This window comes from Lytechinus variegatus, chromosome 6 (genome assembly GCF_018143015.1).
Source record: "Lytechinus variegatus isolate NC3 chromosome 6, Lvar_3.0, whole genome shotgun sequence".
Classification (NCBI taxonomy): Eukaryota; Metazoa; Echinodermata; class Echinoidea; order Temnopleuroida; family Toxopneustidae; genus Lytechinus; species Lytechinus variegatus.
In genome coordinates, this window is record NC_054745.1 from 23412057 (window position 1) to 23436614 (window position 24558).

General features: G+C 36.9%; 1 protein-coding gene across 1 annotated transcript in view; it reads right to left on the minus strand.

Annotated features, from left to right (window-relative positions):
* LOC121417241 overlaps positions 1–22934 on the minus strand; it is a 53643-nt gene extending 30709 nt beyond the window's left edge. Inside the window, exons 1-3 of the mRNA XM_041610875.1 lie at positions 22344–22934; positions 12320–14645; positions 4046–7318 (exon numbers count right to left, since the gene is read on the minus strand). Coding sequence (XP_041466809.1) covers positions 4046–7318; positions 12320–14006 — 4960 coding nt within the window. The 5' untranslated portion in view covers positions 14007–14645; positions 22344–22934. The remainder of the gene's footprint in view (positions 1–4045; positions 7319–12319; positions 14646–22343) is intronic.
* Between the last annotated feature and the right edge of the window lie 1624 nt (positions 22935–24558).

Consider the following 24558-nt stretch of genomic DNA (forward strand, 5'->3'; position numbering starts at 1 on the left):
TAGCCCAACGTTGTCTATTTGATGTTTGCTAACGTGGTATGGAGACCGAGAAAACCATCCATATTAAGAACAAACTAATGCTGGCAGTTTGCAGATCAGATGAAAACCTGGTATACCTGGCCGAACCAAAGGCGTCTGAATTGTAGTTTATACAACTGTAAACCGTCACTTCAGTTACTACTTGCTGAGGAAAGTATACATGTATAAGATAGAGCTTTTCCACATGTGCTGGACGAGCCTCCTCTAGTCCAAGATTGCTTGTTCGTAAAATGTGGCAGTGATAAACTAGAAGTGTTACTTTTGAGACCGCAGGGTAACTGTAAATTTTCTCTACTGCACTTCATCACCTATACTTACGCTTCCTCACGAGCACACACACATTCACCCCCTCCCCATTAAATAGATACACCAGGGCTCCGTAACACAAAGGTTTGCGATGAATAGCAAATATGAAAGAACACTTCTGGTTGGTTTCTAGTCAGTATTTTGCGACAAATGCGCGTGTAACGTTGATCTTGATTGGCCAGTTCATTTAGCGATTGATCGCTAATCTTTGTGTAACGGAGCCATGTTGATTTGTTCGTGAAAACCACGAACACACACACACGCAAACAAAAACAATAATTCTGACGATGGCGAAAACAATGGATATATAGAAATGAGGTCGCAGAGTTATCATTCTAATGATTTTAGACTCTTTGTAACAAAAGAGCGTGCGGCATGGGCTAACCTTCATCAATTACTCTTCGCTATTCCTTAAAATGCCTTAATTGCAAAGCATTGTTCATCATCTACATGATCAAGATAAAGAGAATATTAGAATTATTGACAACCATCATTTTGGAGCTATGTGAGGGGGAAGTGCTTGGAAAAAAACTATTGTTCCAATAAACAATAGGCAATGGAGGCGAAACGGAAACGTCAATAACCATAAATATGTAAACATAAAGTCATATTCACATGCGTTTATTGATAATGTTTGATTTACTCTCATTTCAATGAACCTACAAAAATGTATGTCTTTCCTAATATCCTTTCCATTCTTTCTCTCTCTTTCTGCCTCTAATTCTTTGTCTCTTTCCCCTCTCTATCTCGCATTCTATTTTTATTAACCCTTTTCTGTGTGTTTGTGTGTGTGTGTGGGGGGGGGGGGCTTTCGATGGGATAAAACAAAACCATTGCTTATACTTGTATGCAATTTTATTCTCGCCTGTTTCCATTAATATTTTAATGTTCCCGAATGTTCACAAGGAAGATACCATAATACTCTTTACTGTCGGTAGAAGGTAAAAGACGCTGTTAGAACCATTTGCACAAAAAAAAATTGGATGTCTCAGAATATTTTGCAGTTATATACCACACGGCACTTGGAAGAGGGGGTGCTGCATTGTTAAGCAACATCCGAATACTTTTTTATGCGGGCATTGTGTATATTGTAGACCGTAATATGAAGATTTGAAGATCTGGGCCCTGTTGTACAAAGAGTTACGATTGATCCGATCACTCGTAACTCTATGGAAATCCATCAGTGTCATAATTTTTTCTACGAAAAATTTGCACAATGTCCTTTCTATGCAAAGAGAAGCGCAGTGAATTTTCAAGAAAACAATGAATGCATGAATATGCATCACAGCTAGAAAATATTTTAAACGTCCATAGTTGCGATTGATCGGATCAATCGTAACTCTTTGTACTGATGCTTCGGCTTGCGATTGATCACATTTTTTCTGCAACGGGCCCGATGTTGCTGTGTTGTAGAATCAGTTCCATGACCATTGCTCCGATATACATTGAAACTTAACTTCCAAAGCTCATAAACCATAATCCTTATCTCTGCACTATTCTGGACCAAACACTCTGTTGGGCAATTCCATGAAATGACAAACCTTTTCGTATGTCCGACCCCCATTTTTTCTCAAGTCTGACTTCACTTTATAAACTGACCATGGCATGGTCCTTTGAAAACATTACAGACTGTTATAAGAACAAGTTATGAGATACAGAAATTTCATGAAGGTCCATATATAAAGGGATCGGACGTACATATTTTATGGAATATTCTGGAATGAGATATATATAATAAACATTAGTGGTTTTCAACATAGGCCTTTTAATGCATGATGTATTATCCGAGATTTTTAGATAAGAAACTCACGCTATTCGCCTTTTTTTTAACTATTCATCTTATATTCATTTTGTGCTTATTTACACCCGTGTCATTCAAGGGTGTATTGCGTTACATTAATGAAATCAGGAAATCCAACTCTTTTAAGAAATGATTTTTTTTATACAGCTCCATTTAATGTACTTGTAATACCTGACAGGACAAAAATAGTGTATAAGAATGTTTGAAGATAATAGAATGATTCAAAAACTAGGCTCGGATTTGTAGTAAAGTTGCAATATCTTTCTTTGGTTGATTGAAAACGAAAATCTATAATACTGGAACGTGTGTTCTTATGTAAAATTCTGTGTGTTTAAATCCAAGATTGGATTATAACTAGCAACGCTACCGTACGATGTAGTAACAAATGGGATGTCTCTGGCAGTGTCGCCTGCATTTCGCAATTCAATGAAGCAGCAGTGCTGACTTTGGGAACAATTATCAAATATTACATAATGATACGTTCACAGACATCAAATGACGTTTAACCTTGATCATGTCACATAAAACTTGTGCAAGATGGTCAGGCTGTGGTAGATGATTACCCCTATGTCCACATTTCACGATCTATATCCAAAAACGTTAAAGTTACGATGGCAATCCAACAATTACCCCCAACACGGCCAAAGTTCAACGACCCTATATGACCTTTGACTTTAGTCATGTAATCTAAAATAAATCGTACAGGATGTTCAGTAGTACTTTAATACCCATTTTTCCAAGTTTCATGAACTAGGCCTATTTACTTTCCAAATTAAGAAAACATTTCAAACACGTGACCTTAGGTTAAAGGCATGGTCCAGGCTGAAAATATTTATATCTAAGAAAATAGAGTAAAATTCACAAAGCACATATTGAAAATTATCATCAAAATCGGATAACAAATACCGAAGTTATGGAATTTTGTGAAAACAGTCATATGCACGTCGTCACGAATATTTATTAGGTGGGCTGATGATGTCACATCCCAACTTTCTTTTTTCTTATGTTAATACGTGAAATCATAATTCTTTCATTTTTTCATACACATGTGTAAATGATGTGTCTCCATTATGATGAAATAAGCTGTGGCAATAAATATTTAATGCACTTAGTCAGATGTCATGCCAATTATTTTAGTTCTTGGCATAATTTTTTTTAATAAACCTAATTCAATGTAATAAGATACAAAAGAGCAAGTGGGAATATGACATCATGAGCCCACCTATTGAATATTAATGAAGACATGTCTAGAACTGTTCCACCGAAGTAATGCAAATCTTTAAAATCAATAACTTCGTTATTTGTTATCCGATTTTGAGGAAATTTTCGGTATTTTGCTCTGTGAATTTTACTTCATTTATTTAGATATAAATATTTTCATCCCGGACCATCCCTTTAAGATTTCGATGTTGATTTCCCCAACATGGTCTTAGTTCATTAAATCTAAATGACCTCTGACCTTATTCACGTAACGTCGGAAAAGCGGCGCCTATAATCTTGTTATTCAGGCGAGACAAAAATTTCAGAACGACTAGTTATGTCACAATTTATAAATGCTACTCCTATGCGTAAGGTGAGTAAAACTTTTATTTTATCCCTTGGATTCGGATTTCAGCATTTTCATTAGGACTACAAACAATGACAAATCATCTTGTGAACTTTTCTTACGTTGACTCGTTGGGGAAAACTGATGATTTCAGCTCCATCCCTTCCGCTATAAAGGGAGATGGAGTGTTTCTTTTATATGCGCGAGACCTGTTCCTTAAAATATATACGGTATATATATATATATATATATATATATATATATATATATATATAACTTTTTTTATTCATTGCTATTTTTTTTTCAATATCTTCTTGAGGTTGATTTTTTGTTTGTTTATGAATTGTATTTACCTGTTCTTTGATCTGTTCTACCTCCTGGGTGTCTTCCTGGGTTGCCACCAGGTCTTCTTCCTGGTCTTCCATCAGTTTCTTCGCTTTTCTCTTTCCCTTCAGCTCCCTTCCTTTCGTCATCGTCACCCTTTTGACCCTTTCTTTCTTTATCGCTATTTTGCCATAAGGTTCCATTATTTTTAGATATCCCGATCTGTTTCCAGTCATTGACACCCGTTGCTAGAGTCTCCTTAGTTGATCTAAGGATGTCATCGATAGTGCCAACAAGGTCTTCGAAAGTACCGACTGCGGACTCTCTAGGACATACCTTACATGTTGTTAAAACGTCGCCGTCTTCATTTTGCTGGCACGATGTATCGTATAAGGTTTCTCCTCCTTCCCGCATGGAACGTCCCCATAAGTCTATCATCTCTGAAATTTTCATCAAAACCTTGAAATAGAACAAGCTAACTTGGTAGGTTTCATCCCATGTGTGGCCTTCCAGCCGACGTTCGATAAAGTCGAACTCTCGGCAAGATTTCCTGCTCTCCAAGTACTCCTTATACATCTTAGACATCTTGCTATGTCTGTCCTTCAAAGGTCCCATTAATGTTTGGTTTTTCCCAAGCGGGAGACCATCCAGTCCATCCCAATCCAATTTTCCTCTCCGACTATCTGATTCGTCATTACTTCGTTTATCAGGTTCGTCCTCCCCTTGTTCGTCTTCCGTGCTACCCGATTGATCCTTCCCTCGACGGTAGCCCGAGTAATCCGCTCTATCCCACGAACGCCAAGGGCCAGCGCGATCCGTTTCATCTCTTTCTGATCCAGCATGCGAATCATCTGAACTGCCCTTTCCTCCTCCTCTATCTGAGGTGTCCGATTCACTACTTTCTCTTCCATCGTCCGAACTACCTGCTCTGTCCTCCCCTTCTCCTCTTTTCGATGTACCCGACCCATCCTCACTTCGCTTTACTCTTCTCCCAGGTTGCCATTGAGATCCACTCTCAGATCCAGATGTGTCCGATTTCTTCTCGGGTGTCTGCGTTGCAGCAATGCCTTTTGCACTATGAGGTTCCGAAGCTTTTGTACCATTGTATTTTTTCATTTTAGGAACACCAAACACAGGCTTTCCATGTAAGCTCAAGGCACGATTAATTCTACTCGCACAGGAAGAAGTCTTCTTGGACATCGATATCATCAGCTCTACAAGAAATTCTTCAATGGTAAATTGATGCATTTCCGTCTCTGCCTTAGCCTTTTCGTGTTTATCTCTGTCTACTTCCTTTACAATTGATGTGTTGGCACTGGTAGACATTCCTATAAATCTATCAATCACCTTACCGTAGCGTTCCTCCCTGCTGCCGCAGTGGCCATGAGTATCGTCAGGCAAACAAAACTTGAAAGAGGATGAAGTAATAATCTCCATCCTTTGGCCACGATGATACCTTTCTCGCCTTGATGTGATGTTTTGAGGACGAACTTCTGGCTTTAAGAATGTAAGTGATTTGTTATGTCTTTTAATGGTAAGGTTACGTGCATTTACATTCTCTCTATATTCCTGCAACCATTTGTCTAAGTCACGGAACACTGAGTTTGGTCCACGTCTTTGATGTTGACACTGAGAAGCCAACATCGCTACATACTCGGAAAGAGACAGTCTTTGGTTATTTATTCTCCGAGGCGCAGAGAATAATCCAATGATTGCTGCTTGTCTGAATCGTTGCAAAAGACTTCGTCCTTCCTCCGCCTTCCGGGTATTCATTGGATTCTTTGCTTTGTAGCCGTAATCACTTGATCCACTCGCATAACTCGCATAACGTCGTGACCCTTCTCTTGACTCTGGACTGGGGCCTTCTCGTGAACCCGATGGAGGATACCCTTCTCTTGGCTCTGGCCTGGGGCCCTCTCGTGAACCCGATGGAGGAGACCCTTCTCTTGACTCTGGCCTGGGGCCCTCTCGTGAACCCGATGGAGGAGACCCTTCTCTTGGCTCTGGCCTGGAGCCCTCTCGTGAACCGGATGGAGGATACCCTTCTCTTGATTCTGGCCTGGGGTCCTCTCGTGAACCCGATGGAGGAGACCCTTCTCTTGGCTCTGGCCTGGGGCCTTCTCGTGAACCCGATGGAGGATACCCTTCTCTTGATTCTGGCCTGGGGTCCTCTCGTGAACCCGATGGAGGAGACCCTTCTCTTGGCTCTGGCCTGGGGCCTTCTCGTGAACCCGATGGAGGAGACCCTTCTCTTGACTCTGGCCTGGGGTCCTCTCGTGAACCCGATGGAGGAGACCCTTCTCTTGACTCTGGCCTGGGGCCCTCTCGTGAACCCGATGGAGGATACCCTTCTCTTGATTCTGGCCTGGGGCCTTCTCGTGAACCCGATGGAGGAGACCCTTCTCTTGGCTCTGGCCTGGGGTCCTCTCGTGAACCCGATGGAGGAGACCCTTCTCTTGACTCTGGCCTGGGGTCCTCTCGTGAACCCGATGGAGGAGACCCTTCTCTTGATTCTGGCCTGGGGCCTTCTCGTGAACCCGATGGAGGATACCCTTCTCTTGACTCTGGCCTCGGGTCCTCTCGTGAACCCAATGGAGGAGACCCTTCTCTTAAATCTGGTCCGATGCCTTCTCGTGAACCTGATGGTTCTGACCCTTCTGACCTATAACTAGAGCTCGAAATTGTGGAAATACTTTCCTTACGGACTTCGGCTATCGTTCGATTGATAGCCTTTAGAACTGCCGACATGTTTGACAGTTCTAGATAGGTTGCGTTGGGACCTAGTGCTTCCCTCATGAGAGGTTCTGCATTCGTGCAAATAAAACTGTTTGATCCGTGAATCATTTTAAAAACTCTTTCAAATGTCAGAACCTTTAGCATACGAACCGCAGATTGCCTCACAATAAGCCGCACAATCCTTCCAATCGTAATATCCCTAGTGACCATCCGAATCCGTCTACTTTGGCTGTTAAGAATATTCCTTGCACGAGGACAAGGTGACCTACGGGCCTGGTGACCATCTTTTCTATCTGTCCCTTCCTGGTCCACTTCGCTTTCTACATTTGCCTTTGTATTTTCCTCTCCCTGATCGTTTTCGTCTGCGACATCACCCATGTCTTCCTCGTCATCATCCTCTTCCGAATCAGTTTCGCCCTCATCACTAGTACCTTCGTCTCCACCATCCTTTGTTTTTCCAATGAGGCTCTCGTACTGAAAGAGACGCCAGTCTTCTGTTGTGAAGGTTAGGGTGAAGCAGTCGGCACCGTGCGTATTGAGAAGTCGCCGTGGTTTTTTGAACATTCCTGTTAAAGATTAGGAATATTCCAATGTTTCTGACCGCCGAACATTTTGACAATTCGGGACTAATAATACATTTCATGTTAGTATTTTATGCAATGTAACTGAAAAAGATGGATTAGTTGCAAGCGTTCACCATTGTTGTGTTAACAAAGGAAAATGTACACGTGCTAATCTTTTCAGATAAAAAGTGAAGTGAGATTTTTGAAGAATAATCGAATAATGCGTAGCAGCGTATGTTACCGTAATGCAAATTTGAACAGTGTTTATGAAAACGCAAATAGATAGTAAAACGTGCGTCTAAGATTTAATGGACAGTACAAATTTTCACGACAAAACTTCTTCAGAAAACATGCTCTTGAAATTATCAAAATGATTGTGAAGTACTAAAAACCAAGAAAATTATATAGTGACATTATTGACTTAACATTTTAACGAAATACCACGAAGGGCTTCGTGATGAACAAAGCTTATAAAGAAGGAGGAAACCCTTCGACATGTTAGGCTGTTTGAAAGCAAAACAAAAAGAAAATAAAAGAGTAAAAATCAAATAAGTTCAACGAAAGAATGTGTTAAATCTTAAAAAATAATAATAACAAGAACATGAATGTGGAGATCAAGAATACTCTGAAAATTCTTCCACTGGCAATATGATTATGCTTGATGCCACTGTTAAACGGTGGTCTCAATTGAACCCTGAAAGTATGCCAACAAATACCTCATTTTGCTAACTCTGAATTTTATCCGTGATGCGATGCCGTGAAAGTTATACATCGTGTTCTAGTTAAATTAACACCAAATCTTAAGATAAACTTTTTTTAATCATTTAATCATGTTAAACAATACGTACCCTCCGTACTTCCTTAACATGGAACAGGAGTAAGCATGGTCAGTGGAATGAACTGAAAGTGTATGTGAGGGCTGCATGAATAGTGACTGCATTGAAGAAGATTTTATAGAATAATGATGCAGAATTCTGATCAGGCAAAGTTATGATTTCCAAGACAGTTTGTAGATTGGGGACATCGTGGCAAGACCTTAACAGATTGTTACTCCCGAATCGAACCTATATCTTATGTTTCATTGCAGTTAGTGCAAATTTTGGAAAAGTGGATGTAGACCTTGTGCATCGACGGCATCCGATCGGGCCGCCACCTCAGACGTCAGCGCCTTTGCCTTAAGTACTTTAAACTCCGGCTGGCGCTCCTCCATTTGCGCGTATTCATATAGCATGTATAACCTCCAAGGGAGTTCGCCTGGGACCTATGACGTTGCATGAATATGGGCATAGTCTGCTTTTCAGCAGAATGTGAAAATGAACATGATTCCGTGAACGTGCAAGATAAAAGCCTGTGGCCTTTTTAATATGCCCTATTCCTGACGATATGCTAGTGTAAGGTTGAGAAACCTTAATACCACGACTTAAAATTATCTGCGAGATACTTGTGCTAACACCCATTGTCGGAAAATACCGGCCGCTCCTCCAGAAATATATTCGGAATATTTCGCAAGTGCAAAGTGGACTGATCAAAACACAGTATGTCTTGAAAATGCCCGTCAAAATGACAAAAACACATCACTGAGGTCTTTGTGGAAAATCGTGAACCGAAACAGCAGTTTCGACACTAGTTTAGGAGCTGACGAAAAAATGAAAAAACTTGTCGCAGGTACAGAGCCAAGGATGAAACTGCTGTTTTGAATCACCGTTTTTTGACAAAGACTTTTTATTTGTTCTTTAACATAAAGGGCATTTTATAATCTGGGTTCTCGAATATTATAATGATCAAGGAATATTGTAAAAAAATCGTTTATTTAGGATAATTCAAGAATTATTTCAATGGTAAAAAAATGTTTGCTCTAATCTTTCGTACTTTTGAGTAATGGAGTAATATAATTAAGAACAGATAATTGTTGACTTTTTAGAGAAGAAAATTATTATTTTTTCTTTTTAATTCAGATACGATCCTAGTCGTACCTTTTTTATGTTCTTTATTCAACGTATTTTGCTTTCTCATGCACGATAAAATAGTGTCATCTATGTTGTACTAGATGAAAAAAAACATTATAAGCTTTACAGTGACAGGTAATTTGTCAATTTCGTTTGTGTTTAAGTTATAATATTTTGGGGGGCTACCATTATCCTTTTAAGGCAAAGTAATACCGAAACGATAAAACAAATGAAGCACAGGAGATATTACGAAACGAAATGCTGTCTCTCAACGTGAATTCGTGAAATGTGCGATTCTTGTCCCCATTCAAATGGGAAGAAAACTTTAAAGGAATATAAAAGGTTTCATGATCAGGACCCCGTAACACAAAGGTTAGTGATTAATCGTTAAATGAAACGGCCTATCACGATCATCATTGCATTCGCATTCTGATCGTGAACCAATCAGAATTGTTCTTTCAAATTACCGATTAATCGGTTACCACTTTGTTACGGGGCCTGGCATTGAGCATTATAGAGCAAAAACATAAATACATAAAAGAAATAACAATTATGAACAATTGCATTTTTCATTTATTGTAATTTGTGTTTTAGAGTGTGAACTGACGACTTGAAATGCTTTAGCTTTCAAGTAAAGGAGAACTAGCTAAGTGTTAGTGCGAATCTGAAAAATAGGGAGATTAGTGGTAGATTTGGAACAAGTGTCAGAGAACATTACTTATCAATAAAAAAAAGTCAATAGAAATATTCCATTTATACAAATTCTATACAAACAGCCATCCGACTTTGTTATTTCACATTTCACTCGTAAAATAAATTGTCTTTTTAGAGACGGCCACGGTCTCTCAAACACTCATATAATTCAAGCGGGGGAGCTTCCCGCGTAAAATGGCACACGGATCGCGCACGTGTGTGTCGGATTGCCCACACGTGCACGGTGGAAGTCTCGATGTTAGTACATTATTTACATTTCGACCAGTTCAAAACCACTCTTATTCAAACAAGTTATAGATTTGTTAGCCTCTTACACTCCTTAATGAATTGGGTAAAGGGAACATCATGATTGTCTACTTGCATTTTTGTCTCATAAGAATTTCCTTTTAAGCTCCTTTCAAATTGCTATAAGGGCAGCAATGCATAAACGTCTCAGCGCTTGGAAATGGTAACAAATTTATATTTCTTTGAATTTAATTTTAAATTCTGCTTTGGTTTGAATGCCCCTTTTAAGAACATTAAGTTGAAAATGTAAGTTAATATGGTGTGAGAACTAACCACTACATGAAACGTTTCAATCTTCTAGAATGCGCATTTTGCATGTAAGCATGAATATGTTTTTTTCATCGTGCAGATAATGGATAGTGAAACTTTTATTTAAAGGTCAAGTCCACCTCAGAAAAATGTTGATTTGAATCAATAGAGAAAAATCAGACAAGCACAATGCTGAAAATGTCATCAAAATCGGATGTAAAATAAGAAAGTTATGACATTTCAAAGTTTCGCTCATTTTCAACAAAATAGTTATATGAACGAGCCAGTTACATCCAAATGAGAGAGTCAATGATGTCACTTACTCACTATTTCTTTTGGTTTTTTTTATTGTTTTAATTAAACAATATTTCAATTTTTACGAATTTGACGATTAGGACATCCTTGCCTGAAGCACAAAATGTTAAAATAATGGAATTCCACGTGTTCAGGGAGGAATGAAACTTCATTTCACATGACAATGACGAGAAAATAAAAATGTGTCATATTTCATATAATAAAATACAAAATAAATAGTGAGTGAGTGATGTCATCAACTCTCTCATTTGGATGTAACTGGCTCGTTCATATAACTATTTTGTTGAAAATAAGCGAAACTTCAAAATGCCATAACTTTCTTATTTTACATCCGATTTTGATGAAATTTTCAGTGTTATACTTGTTGATTTTTTCTCTTTTCATTCAAATCAAGATTTTGTTGAAGTGGACTTGTCGTTTAAAAACAAATCATGATTGAAATCATCCCCAAAAAAGGAAAAAAAAGTACTAAAGAATGAAGCGATGGGTGAAATATTTGGTAAAATGAATGAAAATGAAAATGGTTTTGCAGAATTGTGACATTGGTGTGTGATGATAATGAAATATACAAATTAAATAATGTGAGGATAGTGGAAATGGATCCATGGACCAATTCAAAACGTATTACGCTGTTGACGAAATGAATTCAACCTTATGTGGCCTGCAACCCCATAAAACAACAGTAGGTCAAAGATGCCAAAAATTGATTTTGAAACTGTTATTGAATTTGATAAATCACGTCCTAAGTTTTGCCATCAAAGGAAATTTTCAAACTCGATCAACAATAACCAACAACCAATAACCAACAATGATTCTTAACTAAACGTTAAAAATATAAAGTGAGATCGTCAAGGGAATATGGAAATAACAAGTTTTGAAGTCTGAAGTTCACTTTAGCAGGATTCTTGCACACGGTACAATCTCTGTGCTAATCCAGGAACTCTGAAAAAGCGAGGTGTCAAAAAACTCCTGTTTATCGTATTTTATTCAGTTTCAAAATTGCTCTTTGAAATGAGAATGATTTCTAAATTTCATGAACACCAAGTTACTATTTGGACTAGTTTATGTACAGATAAACTTCCTTGGCTACCTATCGTTGGCGTTGGGGTGGCGGGTCACATATAACATGTATAATATTGAATGAATATGAAAGTCGACAATGATGATGATGATCAACAGCATTTGCGCCAATGAAACTAATTATTTATCTTTACATGAATCCTGAGAGTATTACATCTATTAGGCTATATTTTGAAACAATAATGGGCACATTGGTCATATTTCATGACATGAAGCTAACCGAACAAGTGTAACATAATGTTGTTACGGATTTTAACCTTTCCATAAGGTTATGCGTGAATATACATGAATTCCTATTTTCTTTTTTTTACAGAAAGTAGATAGCCTAATGAGTTTGGTAGAGAGATAATTGACAAATATGTATTGATGCATTGGAATGATAAATGAAATGAATAATGATGAGAGTTAGTCCTACCTGTCAGTTTTTCTTTGGGTGTTCCTTTAGTCAGTCTATCCACTCTGTCCCTAATACCGTCATAGACCTCTTCGATTGTGTCATCTAGCTCAGAGAGAAGCATTCGAAGGTTCCCAGTGGAGGCATCTGTAGGACATATGCGACAGGTTGTCGTGGCGCCCTCACTCGACGATCGACCAGGCGAACAATTGGCGTCGAAGTATGTTCCATTGGTCAAGAAGCCTGCCTTTCCCCAGTCGTTGATCACTTGAGCCATCTTCAATACAACCACATAGAAGCGACCCTCGATGCCCCCCTTTCCTCTCCATTTACCCTCAGCGAGTCGTTGCGTGATGTTACGAATCCTTGAGACAAGTGGACCATCTTCCTGCAGAGGATTCCCAGATTGCCCTTCAACTTCGCTCGAGGAGTTCTCACCTCCGTTACGCAGTGAACCATCGCTGGCTACCTGGTGCCCCGAAGCATTCATCTGACGAACCAATTTCGTGTAATCTTTCCAGAGATCAGTGAATTCCTCTTCATCATCTGTCATATTCGGTAGATGCTTGGCTCTCTGCCTTATGAACCTGGTGACTCGTCTCGCGCACGAAGCACTCTTGTTCACATACACAGACATAAGCTTGAGCAGGTATCCTTCAAGTGTGAATTTCCTGCGGACCTCTTCCTCATCTTCAACGTCGGAGTTGTCACCCTCGTCATCAAACCATTCTACGGATTCGAAGATATCCATAATCTCGTCTGAGTCCTCGCCCATTATGCCTGTCAAGACGTCATCATCCCCAGCTACCTCCGTGCTATCCGCAGTTTCATTCCTGCCACCTACGTGTCTCGGCTTGCTCTGGTCTATGCTTCCGAGTCTCCCATCTTCTCCAAGTCGCTGGATAACTTCTTGTAGAGACATCTTAGATCCTTTGAACCGATGTGGTGACAGGAACAAAGCAACGAGAGCTTTCTTTATGAACATCCTGACTGCAATTTTGTTTCTTTTTCGTATGGCAAGTGTCTTGTTCTGCATTCCAAGTGATTTGCCGTTCGGTTTCGGACCTGGACCACGACCTGGCTCCGTTTCTTCCCCACCGCTTTCCTCTTCCGCCGCCTCACCGCCTTCTTCTGCATCCCCATTTTCATCACCCATAACCTCATCGATAGCAGCATCTATCTCTTCAGATAGCTCGTCATCGAAATCTTCAAATTCATCCGCGGTAATGTTTCTGTTGAGGGCATGTCGTAAGAGATCCTTTCCGTTCCGGCAAGTGTATCCATAGAAGGAGTTTATCTGACCAAAGACACGGGCGAACGATTTGATCTTCAACAACAACAGGGAGGAGCGACTGGCTACAACCCTTATGAACTGTGTCAAATTCAGATTGGGATTGTCATCGTGAATTCGTTGGGTCGCATTGTTAAGTCTTTTGATCAGTGTCCTGAGCAGCAGTGCAGTTTCTCCTTCTGCCTGTTGTCTATCGACGCCATCCCAGCTCCAATCATTGTTCTTCAAAGAAATGTTCATGCAATCTCCGTCCAGGACGCCCTCGGGCACCGGCAATTCATCGGTAACAGCGGGTAGCGACACTTCAACAGCTCCTTCCCCAACGTCCACGCCTGAAGCAGGCATAGCCAACGCTGCTACAATGAGTAAACCAAGGAACTTCAAATGTCCTCTGGATGACTTTAGCAATTGATCCATGGCAATTGGTTATCGTATTTTAAATCTTTATATAATAAGGCACGTCGGTAGTAGCTAATATAATTTACGGTTACATTCAGAAAAGCTTTACAACAGGTTAAGAAACACCATAATGGTTTTAGTTTTCTACATAGTGATATACAGTTTTGAAATATCTATTGGCGAAAAATTCGCATCAGGTTCCCCGTTAAAGGAGTCCCTTTATGAGAACGACCTGCAGACAGCACGTTTGGTAAAGCAGTCACTAAGTAATCTTTGCTGATAACTCGCTGAATAGACCGTTATTATTTATCCAATAAATGTGACTTCAAATTTTTAACACGAAATGAAATCAATAACGTTCTCCAGTCAGCTGTTGCTTCTCTAAATAAAGCGGGGTGTCGCTCGACTTACCAGCGCGGTGAAAACGACAAGTAATGCATGATTGATAAAGGTTGAGTCAGAGTCCTGCCGCTAGTACGCCAATCGATCGCGAATGGTCGCACATGGAGAATGCGTTATTGTAGATGCCAAGGGAAAGCAGGTGGATCTTTATTCGGGTCGGTAACGTTAGGGTCTGTGTGCTTTATGACGGCAAATTCAACATGTGGGACCGAACAGCAGAATTCAACATCTGAATGGAGGCGATTAAAATCCAATCTGAAATGGAAAAATACGAGAAAAGGAAAATATGATATACACTGCAATAGTAGCGAATATAAGCTTACTACATATGATGACGTTGGCCGCTGCATTTTTTTTCAAGAATATTGGTGCTGCTTGTGCTTGTAATAATAGTAAAATTGTATATGAAATAATAGATAACAGCAATTAGTAAACGAATAACGAAACACACAAAAAAGCGTCATGATAATCACGTTTAATAATGATTAATCTTTTTGATGATGATAGTAATAATTAAACGAAATAATAACAAGGGTAGTCCTAATTGTAAAATGTATTACAATAAGAATAAAGATGATGTTAAAGATATAGTTAATAACTCTTAATTAGATAAGTTACAGCAAATAGGTAAACCATGATCAAATAATGCGAATCCAAATAGCTGAAAATTAAAGATTCTTTTCTTTCGTTGCCAATATCGCTCATATAACAATGGTTATTACGCATGCCCGCACAAAAGCTCACCCTCGTATACCCAAACGAGCATACGCTATGCTACCTCTTCATTATTTAACGGAAATTCATTAACATTCCGCATATGATAAATTTACGGAAACATATTCACGGTCACTGATGTTCCACGTTATTCCACATTCTGTATCAATACGTCTATAAGCTTTACACAATATGACAACTGTAATGATGCAAAAAATACTGTTGTGGGCAATTGGGGAAAAATAGGAATTACACAAAATATGCAACAGGAAAATAATAAATATGCATATATATGTGAGGGTATGTGTATATATATGTGTGTGTGTGTACACATACATATATAGAGATATATTCATTACCTTTGTCGGATAGATATTCATAATCATTTAACATTATTATGTTATAATTTTACTGTTAGAAAATTATAAATAACACATTAAACTCATCTACACAGCAGGTATATAGTTCAATGTTACTTTACTAAATGTTCATTCTTGATATAAAGGTATGGTGAACAGTATCACTAATAATACAATTCTTTTTTTCGTCCATAATTATTCAATTGTCATTATGGTGGAATAAAAGGGTTGCCAAAAATTGTAAAACATACATTAACTATTTTCATAAATAATCATCGAAAAACAAATCTTATGGTGATAGCTTAATGAACCATGGAATCATTGGCAGATGAATTCGCTCGAATTTTCGGTGCATCAGATATGGCGTAATTATACCGATGATGATTATTAGTCAAGTCGGCATGTAAATAGACACATGGCGGACAGGCCAGCACGATCTCTCAATAATACAGAGGAAACCATGGATGACTCCTTGGGTTGGCATGGCAACGCCAGACGCCGTAGCATCAACAGACAGGTGGTTGATACGAAATAGACTTCCTCCAAGTCGAGCCTACTAGTTTGTGAATGATACTCTGTGGAGAAGATGGGTTGGGGAATTTCATATCTTCATTTTCTCACACTTGTATTATTTTTTCCATAATCTTTCTTCTCTCGACCTCCATTTACATTGTTGCGTCTATAACGGTTTGAAAATACTATACATGTACATACAACTTAAATCGCATGTGTTTGTAATCCAACTGTTTGTTATACATGTATGTACTACACTGTAAAAATTGAGTGATCGTATAGAGACTGCACTACGAGTGCTGATTTTCTAGTTTAATTTTGCAGTCACTATGACAGCACTGTAAGTGCTAAATTAGCACTTCATTTTGTACAGTGTAAACAACACTGAGCGGTTCAATCAAGCCCTTTCACTATGTACTCTTGATTTTTGTTTCTATTATACGTAATATAATGGAAATAAAAATCAAAATTAGAACTAAAAATCGAAAGTATTGTAAAAAAAAAAAGAAGAAGCAACACAAGGTAAATGTATAAATGTATATATCATGTACATTTGTCTTGCATTGTTTTTGACAATGTGATCTGGACAACAAATTATAGTGCTAATACTAATACTTAACTAAAACTAAATTGATATTCTTTCATTACCTTGTATTATTATTCATTATTGGGGAAACGAGTTAACATTTGATCTTTCAAAGCATGTTCCACTGTAATACTTTGGTAGACGAGCAAAAAATGAATATTACATATATTTTGTCTGCAAAACGAACGCTATATGGCTCTTATTGTACCACAGCGCTTACAACGCTGTGAGGTGGAAACATAGATTCGACAACCAATCATCTTTATTGCGTCACTGATTAAAAACACTACACAACGACAAAATGCAGTATCGCCAGCATTCTTGAGGTCATTATAATTGGATGATATAATTACTTTCTGGGTATGTCCACGTACAATGATAATGATCAGGGGAAAAAACATACCATAGAGTGTTGTTCGATCCACGAAATGATGATACGTGTTCTACATGTATATGGGTACAAATACACGAACGTGATAGTAGATGGTGACGAGAAATTACATTAACTTTTAATGCAATTACTGTATATACACTGTAAAAACTGTGGTGTTAAAACTGACACCAATTTGTGTTTAATAGAGGACCACACACTGAGGTGTTAAAATTACACCCTAAAGACTGAACGTAACACCAAAGAGTGTAAATGTAACAACCAAAGGGGTTGTAATAAGGAGGCGCGATAGCTCAGTCGGTAGAGCGGGGGATTCGTATTCCGGTGACCCGGGTTCGATTCCCACTTGGTGCGCTAGTGCCCTTTGGTAAGGCATTAATCCTCAGTACCAGGTCATTCGGAGGGGACCTTAAGCCGTCGGTCCTCTGGTTGCTTGCTTACAATACATTCTTAGCAATCAGGTAAAAAAAAATCACCAATCACCAAATCACCCAATAACACTTATAGGTGTAAAACTAACACCACCAATTTAACACCAGTGTAAAATAAGTGGTGTGGTCCTCTACGTACACCGGTTAACACCACAGATTTTTGCTGTGTACAATTGTTTGTAATAAACATGATAATGATAACAGTCATCTCAGTAATAATACTACGACCAATGACTCTACTCCTGTTGATAAAGTTGCAATGATGACATTGGTGATGCTTATTTAAATAGAGCTAAACCTTCATCTAATACAACTATTCTGCTATTAATATTAATGGAAAAACAATTTAATTATTATTATTATTATGATAATAATGATTATATGAAGAATGATAAAAATAACAATAATAATAATAGTAATTGTAATAACAATAATGATATTGATAGTGGTGGTAGTCGGATAACCACAAATTCATTTACAAAATTCTGGACCTACTACTAATAGTATAAGGTCCATGCTATAGAATATCGAATTTTTTTTTTCATTTCGGGGAAGATGAAGCTAAGTGTAGCCATATGTAAAATCTCTTCTCTTCATGATTGTTTTTTTCTTTTCAACTTTTCATATATTATTTCTTATCTTCCTTTTTCTTCTTTTCCTCCTCTTCATTTTTTCCCTCTATTTTTTTATACTGATTATTGACAGTATGGTTAATACGGGGATGATATAACTAGGTATAGCAGTCAAATAAAAGTCTATCGTCAAGTGGAATAAATTATACAGAACTAAGCGTGCAAATGGATATTATTTTCTGTTTTGTGTATTTATTTTGAGAATTATTTTAGGAGCGATAAATACATAACATCTAGACAGTTTGCTGAACGCTTCTTTTTCATTTCAGGGAAAAACTAATTTAGAATGTAAATAAAGTGCGATAGCCATCCCAAACATATAGCAATTATCCATCCAGGATCGTTAATAGAAACTGCTTAATTTGTGGCCCTCATCCTCGAATTTGTATAGCATCAATCTCATTATTGAGTCGAGAGATGACTCGCAAAGGGAATAGGGTGGAGAAAGTCCTTCATTTATTAGTCGCATTAGCATTCATGAACATTACTACTTTCACATATTCCTCTTCTAGTTAAAGCAACAATCACATAGCCATTTACAATTGCATTAGCATGAGCCTTGTAAAACACTGTTTCCTATATGCCTTCTGTTTCTGTTTGTGGTAACTCCCGTAGGAACTCGGTAGGACAGCATTTTTTTGCTGGTAAACGCCAAGCTGGTATATAACCAATTACCTTGGAAACAGTTTACGTCTAGGTTAATTAGTCATAGTGGCTGATGTAATAGACGACAGATGTCACTCTTGGGCCTTTTCAAAGTGGAGACAATGTCAGAGTTGGGATTCGAACTCACAACCTTGCGATTATGAGTCCAATGCTCTAACCACTGGACCACACGACCCTTTGATACCTTCTTCATGTAAATCCACACACACACACACACACACACATACAGAATCATTAGCCATCTACTAGAACGAAATTACAATATTCAAACTACAAATATTTTTGCAATGTATAATTTATTAAATATGCACCGGAAGAAAGTAGAGGGAACAAATTGTATGAATCAGTCATCATGACCGTCCCTTACACAAAAATGTATGTACCTTGTGCATTTACTCTATTGTAAACTCATTTAAAAGAGGAAAATAAAAGGAAGAATGAACAATATCTGAGTCCAGTATATAATTTCATATGAAAAAAAAAATGACTTTTTTTGCAGATTATTACAATATATTTCCATCATTAATAGAAATAGGAAAGTGAAAAAAATGCTAGACTTCCTTTGAGTTATTTTTTTATATTTTGAGGCTCATCGTGGGTGGTTAAAAAACCCGTTCCGTGGAATGCAAAAAAAAGTGTTATTATTTTTTACATTCAAAATCTAGCTTGCACTGGAATTAAAAAGAAACCCCTGATCTGTTGCGTTGTTTCGTCGATTTGACCTAATCCAGATTAGAATTTTTTAATAGCAAAACTATTTAAAGAGGACAGCATGGTCAGACTTTGAAATTATTTCAAACTTTTTCGAGGTACTCTTACCATTTTTCTTTCGAATATGAAATATCATATGTGATCGAATGTTCAGGTCAAATGTTTATTATGTTTGTTTGTTTAATTCATACTGTTTTTACTACAATTTTGTAATTGTTAATATTATATCTCCTACTTGTATGAATAGGAGTAAAGCAAATATTTGACGCTCATTTCGAGATAAATATCATTAGAAATATTCGTCTACTAAAATTTGCGAATCCTATCACATTACTTTTACTTTTTATCAGCATAATAACTGTAAAAAGAAAACTCTGGTTCTCTTGTTTGTTTGTTTGGTTTTTTATGTTTTTTTTTACATTTGTGGTTTATTTTCTCCTCATTTTCATGTACGTATTCACCTCCATCTCTTATTTTCCTTTCTTGAACTTTTTTCTCGCTCTTCTTCTCCTCCTCTCCCGATTTTTCTTCTTCCTCTTCTTCTCCTTCATCTCTAGGCCCTTGGTTTTTTTTTTAACTACATCTTATTCTTATTATAATTCTTCTTCTTGGTATTTTTTTTTTCATCATATTCTCTTCATGTATTGTTCTTGTTGTTTCTGTTCTTCTTCACCCTTCTTCTTCTTCTTCACCCTTTTCTTTTTTCGTGTATCTTTCGTACCATCATAATCTTCTCCTCCATTTCTTTATACTTGTACTTCTTCATCATCATCTTCTTATCATCATTATTATTATTAGCATTATTTTTATTATCTTTATTATGATTATTATCATTATTCTTATTATCATTAAAATCATTGTTATTATTGTTATTAAAATTATAAATTATTATTATTATTGTTATTATCATTATCATTATTACTTTTATTGTTATTACCATTATTATTATCAATTTCATTATTATCATTATTATCATTATTATTATTATTATCATTATTATCATTATTGTTATTATTATGTTATTATTATTATTATTATTGTTATTCTTCTTATTATTATTATCCTTCTTCCTCACTTCAGAAATTAATTTGTCCTACTATTGCTAGTTATGGTTATGCTTGCCTTTCACCCCCTCCCCCCATGTCAATCTTGATCTCTCTCTCTCTCTCCCTTCTCATGACGACCTTCGTATTGTAAATCTTTATTATTGTATTTTGTTTATTCCATTCATTCACTTCTCCGCAAGTCTTCAAGGTAATGGTAACTATTACCATGATTACACATTCTAAAAATAATTTGTAATGTCACGAGGTTGTACCAAGTTCAATCTTTTGAATGGTTGGGTATAAGTATTGATAATGAATTAGATCATTGAAAGAACATGTATCTAAAGAAGCCAATAACGTTAGCAGGAAGTAAGGTATCCTACGAAGGTTAAAAGCCTGTGTAAATGAAAATATTTCACTCACTTTGTATAATGCTATATGGTTTTGCCAATTCAAGATAATTGTTTTATCGTCTGTGGGATAACTTCAAAGAAGATACCGAAAGATTGAATAAGTTACAGAAAAGAGCAGCAAGAGTAATTCTAAATGCCCATTTCTTGACCCCTTTGGAAAATTTATTTGTCTTCTTAGACTGGAAAAGATTTGAAGATAGAGTTAGCATTTTTGGATTTAATTTAATGTCCAAATTTATGAAATGTATTGCTACCACATGTTTTTCCAGGTTATTTACTTTTAGGAAAGAAATTCATTCATACTGTACAAGACATTCCTCTCAAAATAAGTTACACTTCCCAAAATGTCACATTGAATCTTGAATCATTCAAACACTCATTTTAATATCAAGCCGTCTCATTATGGAATAGTCTTCAACGTGAACTTCAAAACATACATTTCCTCTCAATCATAAGAAATATTTAAAAGATAACCTTTAAGTCCAATTTTGCTTTATTTTCCAATAGTAAATATATCCGATGTCAATTTCAATTATTATGTTCTATGTATACACATTCCCTTCTTTCTAATGATGTGCGTAGTTCATAGTTGATTATAGTTTTGCTTATATCTGAATTCAACTATTATGTTCTATCATGTATGTATATTTTTTTTCATGTTAAGTTTACTGCGTATAATAAGACATATTTTGATTGGTTTTTTAATATGCAGGACCCTAAGGGAGAGCAATTTTCATGTTGATTGGGCATCCTGTTGAAAAATTGTTCGTAAATAAATATATAAATAAATGAATAAAGCGATTTTATTTATATTAGTCCAACATTGGAAACACGCGAATAGTGGGTCCATGTCACATTTACTTAATACATTTTTTTATTAAGCTATCAATGTATATAGCTTGTCAAATTGATCAACAATCACCTGCACAAGATCTTGATTGAATATAGAAGAAATTTATTTAGCGCTTTAAAGAATAATAAGAAACAAGGTTAAAAGTTCGGGTTCACTCAAGCTAGAGATTCGCACATCGTTCAATCATTGTGAAGCTTCCAGGAATCCGGGGAAAATGCTTTTTTTTAAGGCTCATGGAATTTCGTCCTCTTACCTTTACAACATTTATTGAGATAAGCAAATTTTCGTTTCCTTATAAAAGCTTATTGAAGATCAAATTATTGCTTGAACTATTTGCAAAGAACCTTCCCCGGCCAGATATTGTTGGTTTTGGGATAGATAGTCAGAAATGGTATTTATGGATATAGCTTTCAATCTAACTTTTAAAGCAACAACTTATGAAATCAAATATATACATTTGAGGTTAATACAATTTTATCCTAAAATCCATGAGCTATTCTTTGTTGACGTTTATTAAAAAAAAAGCATTGGCATTCATTTTTTGCTCTAAAACTTAATACTTTTAAAAAAAGTAAACAAAACAAAGAGGCAGATAGATTCTCTACGTTGGATTAGCAACAAATAAAGTCAATACTCACTTTAATTTTTTAAGGTGTATCAGAGCACTCTGTTTTACAAAGATGATAGTCCGAAAATGTAAGCATAACAGCACTTTTCCTCAGTTGGGGACAGCCTGACGGCACAATAGTTCTGAATCGGCACCAGTCGCTCCCGTCCACCAGCCTCCAGTGAACTGATGATACCTACTGTCCCTGGATGAAGTCAGCGCACAAGCACACAAACAAAAGTTGCATCCAACGACTCAGGGTCAATTGTTCACCAGACTATTGTTAATTGATTGAGCGAAAGCAATATAGCGCGGATTAATTAGCCCCGCGTGTGAGTGCAAAAGTTGCGATGATACGGCTTTGTGGAGAAAAAATGAATTTACATTTCCCACCGGGGTTGGTAATGAAACTGATAATCCCACTTAAGCGATGCGTTTTGAATCCATCCCTCTCTATTCAAATAGGGGGGGGGGCTGAACGAAATGAAATATCATAATTTAGTTCAACCGAATTTCCTGGGGAAATGTGGTGTGTGGTATATCTGTTGCGTCACAAATGAAATTATATTTCTTCTTGCAAATAACGAACACTTTAATGTCACCTCATCTCCGCTCCTCCTTCAAAAGCTGAGTGGACTTTATGAGATCAAGCGTAGTATTTCGGGTGAAAATCAGAGCAACAAATGGATGAGCCGGAATCAACCAATCAACGGTTGGCACCTAAGTAGGAAAGCTTCTTCGATACTATTATATGTTGTCTCTTATCAACCACACATAGTTTAATACAAACAACCATCCCTTGTAATCAAATACTTATATCAGTTAGTACTTGTATTTATCCAAATTCTATTTGTTTAACTTAAGGAGAGACTGTGTAGTGTATAAGGCTAATTGATATGCTGTCAATGCGTGTGATTTGATGAAAGTTATAATGATAATAATAATAGTAATAATACTACTAGTAATAATAATGACACTGATTATGATAATGATAAGAATTATAATGATATGTGAATTCATTTTTTTTTCATTTCTGTATTCATTTTTTTCAACATACAAATCAAAGAATCATGAATACAAATAAATCACATAACTAAAAAAATCAGACTTACCCTTTCAAATCGGTAATAACAATAAAAACAATATCCAATAAACATATATCATATTAAATAGAAACCATTTAAAAAATCTATCAAAGTCTATAGTTTTTTATGTATGTTAAATTGCATGTGATTTCTGTTAACCAACAATTCATATTTCAACCAAATTGTAGGTAAATTAACCATTTTCTTAGAGTCAATATATATATATACTATGCTCATGTCTTTCTCATGACGACAGTTCCTTAATCATTAATGGAAATTAGGATGTTGAGAGCGATAAGGAGCGTGAGACAATTCGTAATTAGTTGATTAGTTCACATTTGAACAAAAATATAGATTGGTTGAAATTAAAGATTTTCAGAAAGTGTACCGTTTACTCATTTGTCCTTTCTGATTGACGATCGTCGAGGATAATGAAGATTTTGAGAGCGATAAGGGGGCGTGAGACAATCCGTCATTAGTTTGTTAGTTCACATTCTAACAAAAATGAAGATTGGTTGAAGATTTTCTGAAAGTGTATTGTTTGCTCCTTTTCCCTTTCTGATTGACGATAGATCGGTGAAGATATTGATAATGGTAAGAGCGATAAGGGGCGTGAGAGAATCGGCGATTGCTCGATCGATAGAATCCGTCATTACCTCGATCGATATTATCCCGATATATAATCTCCTGATTGCAACCACCCTCGATTGTCACTCACAAAGCCCGACTACCAGGTATTATCATGGAGACATCTTATCAATCAAGCTCTACCTGCCTGTGACTGGTACTTCAGGATAATGCCACCAAATGCCAAAGAAATGATAACTCAACCCCCCCCCCCCTGCCACGAAAAAACTATCAACAAACAAATAATAACAAATCAAAACAAGTCAACAAACGATCAGCTCGAAACGCAGACTGTATTGAATAAAAGACGATGAATAATGATTATAACGACGGTGTTGCTTCTGATGATTAAGAACCGTAAGGATGGTAGGATATTGGTAATGGTGATGATGAATAAGATGAAGAAGATGAAGATGCACTACACATGTAACGTTTTGATATATGTGTTGTGCTTTAGAAAAAAAATTATACTTCATCTTGAGATTGGGACGATGTAGCCAATTTGAGGAGAAGCATGCAGGTACAGGTTTTGGG